The sequence below is a fragment of the Carcharhinus amblyrhynchos genome, chromosome 6 (genome assembly GCF_965287045.1).
Source record: "Carcharhinus amblyrhynchos chromosome 6, sCarAmb.v2.hapA, whole genome shotgun sequence".
Taxonomy (NCBI): Eukaryota; Metazoa; Chordata; class Chondrichthyes; order Carcharhiniformes; family Carcharhinidae; genus Carcharhinus; species Carcharhinus amblyrhynchos.
In genome coordinates, this window is record NC_137329.1 from 122,672,701 (window position 1) to 122,678,700 (window position 6,000).

Consider the following 6,000-nt stretch of genomic DNA (forward strand, 5'->3'; position numbering starts at 1 on the left):
ACTCGAGGACAAGTACTTTCTTTTTACTTTTCCATGGGCTGTGGCATCACACTTGCTACCCATTCCTAGTTGCCGTTTGAACTGAGTGGCTTGCTGGGCCATTTTCAGAGGGCAACTAAGAGTCAACCATTTTGCTGTGGGTCTGGAGTTAAATGTAGGCCAGATTGAGTAAGGACAGTAGATTTCCTTCCCTAAAAGACATTAATGAATGAGATGGGGTTGTTTTATGACAATTTATGTCACTGAGATTAGCTTTAGATTGGTTTAACCCTATTGGCTGAACGGCTGGTTGGTGATGCAGAGCAACACCTACAGCACGGGTTCAATTCCCGTAGAATCATACAATATAATCCCGACAGTGCAGAAGAGGCCATCAAGCTCATCAAGTCTGCACCAACTCTCTGACAGAGTATCTACCCAATGTATTTTACCCTACCTCTGCAACCCCACACATTTACCCCATTAATATCCCTAAACCAGGCATCTTTGGACACTAAGGGGCAATTTTGAAAGGTCAATTTACCTAACTGGCACTGAATGGATTAACATACATATTACTGTATGGATTAACATGTTAAAGTATATATTAACATGTCAGATTATTGTACAGATTAGAAAATAGAAGCAGAATCGGCCATTTGGCCTTTTGACCCTGCTCTGCTATTCATTTTGGTCATGGCTGATCATCAAATTCAGTACCCAGATTCCACCTCCCCATATCCCTTGAGCCCCGAGAGCTATATCTAATTTACCTTACCTCATATGCATTCATCAAACTGAAATTCCATTAACTAGCCTAGTGGGATTTGAACCTGTGCCTCACCCCAGATCATTAGTCTGGGACCTGGGATACTGGTCCACATAACCACAGATTCCCCAACGATCGCAGGAAGTGGGCTGTCAGGGTGCTGAGTTCAATGGGGAATCCCATTGCCTGTATCCCATTCCTGGTTTCTATCCCAGCCCCTGGGATTTCTCTGCGTCCCCTCCACATTCACCACCATACCCCCCCCCCCACCCCGGCCAACTTCATTCCCTGGAGTCACACTCGGCTTGCACCCCCCCCCCCCCCAACCAATGCCAGTTTGGAGTCCACCCCAAACCCCCTCTATTCTGTTCCCTACACAGGCCGAACGGTAACCAAGGAAGCATGACTCTGTCCTGGTAACCCTTGGCAACTTGTCCCTGGATACAGCTGGATACATTACTAATTCCCAGAGTGGCAAATTCCGGCAACGATTTAACTCGCAGATCACAAAGTTGCAAGAGCCGAAACACCTCAATGGTTAGTCCATGAGTAAATCCCATTAATTTGTCAACCTCTCTCCTCTTTGGCCAGTTGTTTGGGACAATAGTGAGGAACAACACGGGCGAGGCTGAGTGAACTGTAAGAAACTTTACTTTGTCACGGATACTCGACAGAGGGGGGGAAAGTGGCAGATACATTCACCATTGCACGTACAACCCAGAAACTTTTTAAATGGGATTTCACCCTTTTTATTTTGTGCTCAAATCCAACATTTTTTTGTTGAGATTTTTAGGTGTAAAATGCTTTATCCTAAAATCTAAATCTCTGCAGGTAAATTGAAAAGATGTGCATTTTGAATGTTAATAAAGTATTAATTTTTAAATCATTAGTGAAGACACTACGGATTAATTTACAATAAATTGGTATTATTTCTACAGCCCGATCCTGAATTTTATTTTCCTCTAATTTCGATTAAACGGATCTAATTTGGTTTTTGTTTAGAGAAAGAATTGGAATTTTTTGGGATTGAATTCGAGCAGTTTCGAGGAATTTAGGCACTGAGTCAGTTTTATTCCCTCGCTTGGCACCGACACACCGAAAGAGGGTTTGATGGAAGATTGAGAAGTGTTTTCAGAGTAATTACCCAGAAGAAGTCAAACTTCAGATAGAATCAGGAGGGAGTACAAATGATTCTGGAGAAGTCTCCAAGGAGGAGACATTCGAATATTCCGGGGTGGCAGGGAGAGAGAGAGAGAGAGAGATTCGGAAACTTATCCACTCCAATCTAATCAAGGTGAACAAAATTGTTCCCCCCAAGTTCTGGAAGATTCGATGAAGATGGCGCAGACACGTTAAAACTCAGAACAAACCCAGTGTCGCATCCCAAGGAATTTGTTGAGACTAAAAAGTAAAGGCACCGCCTTGGGTGTTCCTTTTTTAAAAATTTTAAGATCACAGAAAGAATCTTACAGGCAGATTTTGTAGATTTAAAATCATCCTAAATTAATGACTCCAAAAATATCCCAGAGTTTAAAATCAGGGGGTTTAATGAGGGGGGAATGGGTATCCATTTAGTGAATTACCCCGAAACTGAATTATTTGATATATTACTCTTGCAAAAAATGCATAGATTCACACATTACACTCGAAATTACTCCTGAAGTTACTCCTATTTATCAATGTATTATTACTCCTTAAAGTAGTGTATCTATTTGATGTAACACTTCTGAAATTGAAACATTTATTTGATAAATTACTCCTGAAAGTGAAGTATTTATTTGATGAATTACTCCTGAAATTGAAGTATTTATTTGGTGAATTACTCCTGAAATTGAAGTATTTATTTGGTGAATTACTCCTGAAATTGAAGTATTTATTTGGTGAATTACTCCTGAAATTGAAGTATTTATTTGGTGAATTACTCCTGAAATTGAAGTATTTATTTGGTGAATTACTCCTGAAATTGAAGTATTTATTTGGTGAATTACTCCTGAATCGATTTTTCTATGTTGTATTACATTGGCAACCAGAGTAATTTGCTGATATTTTACCCCTTAAGGTGATATTTTTATTGGAAATCAATTTGGCATATTAATTACTGAGAGCATTAAATATTGATTTGAAAATTACTATTTATTTTGGGGTACAACTGCTGAAATTAATGGAGTTTTTTCTCAATCCGATGTCTGAACTGAACGGAAAGTTTCCCACAATCTTTAGCCTCTAATTAGTGAATGTCGCGGCTTCCCGAAGCGAGCAGTGTATATCCCGTTTTCCTTAATTCACTGTTTGGACACTGGGCAGAAATCGAAAACATTTCCCAACCTGTCCCCAAAAAGTAAACTTCTCCCAAATCTCCCCACTTGGCAGTGAGAGCAGCCGGGCGGCTGTCTGCTGCTTAGACAGAGGGAGTCACTTTGGGTTTCATGGAGGGCGTCTGTCAGACTTACACCCATTGTAACTTCCCCAGAGAACTGGGGCCAGAGGAAGAGAGGGAGGGAGGGAGAGCGGGGAGAGGGGAAACAGAAGAGGAGAGAGAGAGGAGGGAGGGGGAGGGAGGGGAGAAAGGGGAGTGTGGGGGAGAGAGAGGAAGAAGAGGAGAAGGAGAGGGGGAGAGAGGAGAGTGAGGGGACGAGGGGGAGGGAGGGGGAGACAGGGGAGAAAGGGGAGTGTGAGGGAGAGAGGGGAAGAAGAGGAGAGGGGAAGGAGGGGGAGAGAGGAGAAGGAGAGGGGAGAAGGGGAAGGAGAGGGGGGAGGAGCGGAAAAAGAGAGGGGGAGAGAGGAGAGCGAGAGGGAGAGGAGAGGGAGAGGGAAGGGTAGGGTGAAAGGGGAAGGGGAGGGTGGAAGAGGAAGGGGGAGGGAGGGAGGGAGAAAATGGGAGAGGACAGGAGAGAGGGAGAGTGTTGAGGAAGAGAGAGGAGAGTGAGGGAAGGGGGGACGAGAGACAGGTGGAGGGAGAGGGAGAGAGGGAGAAGGATGAGACAGCGGGGATGGGGAGAAAGGGGGAGAGAGGAAGAGAGAATGAGAAGAGCGAGAGAGAGACTCAGAAGGGAGGGAGAAATAAAGGGGGAGGAAAAGAGTGGGAATGGTGAGGATGAGAAGGGGAAGAGGGTGCGAGAGAGAGGGTGGAGAGGGAAGGAGTGAGGGAGGGAACGGTGGGGGGGAGAGAGATAGAGAGAGAGAGCACTTTTCACATTGCTTGGATAGGCACGGTGCATTAAGTGTGAGACCCAGTTTACAAAGGCACATTCTCACCCAGTTAAACAGGCACATCCCAGTGTGAGAGGCTGGATTTCTCTGGGAGCTGTTTTAAAGTTCATGTAAACTTTCCCTGGGGACTTGAGCAGAGGGGGAAATGAGCGAGTAAATGCGGTTTAATACCAACATTTTCTCCATAGATGCTGAGTTTCCCTTTTACAATTCTCAAGTTCTTGGAGCAGAGAATGCAATTAAATAAAGACAAAACCATAAAGCGCTTGAATATGATAAATTAGGAACACCTTCTCCTTGGCAGGGAGGGAACCAGAGGGCACACTGAAGATACAGAGCTGAGGAAAATTAGGAACGTGTATTTTAACACAGGTTGCGCTGCCTGTGATCACCAATAAGTTCTTTCAAAATATATTGAAAACATGTACAGGGCTATGGGGACAGAGGAGGGGAGTGCGACTAATTGGATAGCTCCTTCCGAGAGCCAGCACGGTGGGATGGGCCGAATGACCCTCTTCCTGGGCGCGGCGGGTCCATGAAAGCAGCTCAAAGACAGGAGGAAGCTACCCGGAGCATCTCACTCCCCAGACACACACCCACACCCACAGAGATACACATGCACTCACCCACACACAAACACACCCACACACACAGACACACACACAGAGCCACACACGCACACACAGATACACACTCACCCACACACAAACACACAGACACACACACGCACACAGACACACACCCACACCCACATACACACCCACACTCAGACACACACAGGCACATCACCGCAGTTTAGACCATTCAGTCCCGGTTTACCCACCGCCCACATCCAGCCCACACCCTCACACCCACCCTGACATCCCCAAAACCGACCCCACACATTCACCCAGACACCCCCACACCTTCACCCACCTAGACACCCCCAAAACCAACTCCCTCCCCCCTCCCCCCACTTCCCCCAGAGCCTGCCGCCCACAACCTGCTCCCAAAGTCCTGGCACCATCAATTCTCACCACACTTTGAGCGAGTGGGGCCTTCACTGAGCTCCCGCAACCCGCCACAGCAGCGTGGAACACGCGGGGGGGGGGGGGGGGGAGAGAAACCCCTGAGGAAATATCCCAAATAGGCCGTTTTAAAAAGAAATCAGACTGCACCAGACTTTACTGCAAAAGTGTTAAGCCAACTGGCAGAAATAACTTAAATCCGACAGAAAAATAAAAGTTATATTTTTCAATGCATCACAGCGACTTTTCTTTAGAGTTAAGTGCGATGGAGCTTGAATTCTCAATTCTGCACCCCCCCCCACCCCCCCGGCCTTTATCCTAATTTCCCAAAGAAACCAACCTGTAGAATCCATGTCAGAATCTTCCAGTATATCACAATGCATGTTCATCTTTGCAGCGCAGGGCTAGTTCCAGACACTCTCACTCTCTCTCTCTCTCTGTGATAACTCTCTGTATAATCTAACGGAGTCAGAATGTTTGCTGATGTTCCGGGGAGGAGGAGGAGGCTGGGGGGGGGGGGGGTGATGCTGTGGGGAGGGGTGGGGGGGGGGGTTGGTGGGTGGTGGATGAAGAAACCCCGATGAGAGCTGTGTCATTGATAGGCCAGTAACGTGATGAATGGCAGCTAGTCTATATGGGCCAATGTGGCAGGGCGCACTGTGTTCCTTTGTGATGGTATTTTGAATAAGAAAAGGTTTTTTTTTCTTCCTGGGAAAAAAAAGGAGGGGAGGGAGGGGGGTGTGTTGGCTTAGATATAGCCAAGTTTTCGCATTTCAACCTCCCCTTTCCATTATACCCCAAGAAATATCCTTCCCTTCAGCCAGCCCGTTTTAAACTCCCGGAGGAAAGTTGGCTTAGTTCTCGATGCAGTTCAGTGCCAATGGATTCAGTGGCGCACAAGTCCAGACCCGGGCACTCCACTTTCCTTTTCTCTCTCTCTCTACAAACTGGGGGACTTTCTCTTTCCCACTTGTTTTACAGAACTTTGTGTATCCTTGTGGTCCACATTCCCTCCCACACCCCCCCTCCCCGTCC

General features: G+C 46.4%; 1 protein-coding gene across 1 annotated transcript in view; it reads right to left on the reverse strand.

Moving 5' to 3' along the window:
- rfx4 (regulatory factor X, 4) overlaps window positions 1–5,354 on the reverse strand; it is a 92,797-nt gene extending 87,443 nt beyond the window's left edge. Inside the window, exon 1 of the mRNA XM_080191511.1 lies at window positions 5,306–5,354. Within this exon, the coding sequence (XP_080047637.1) occupies window positions 5,306–5,354 (49 nt within the window). The remainder of the gene's footprint in view (window positions 1–5,305) is intronic.
- Window positions 5,355–6,000: the final 646 nt, after the last annotated feature.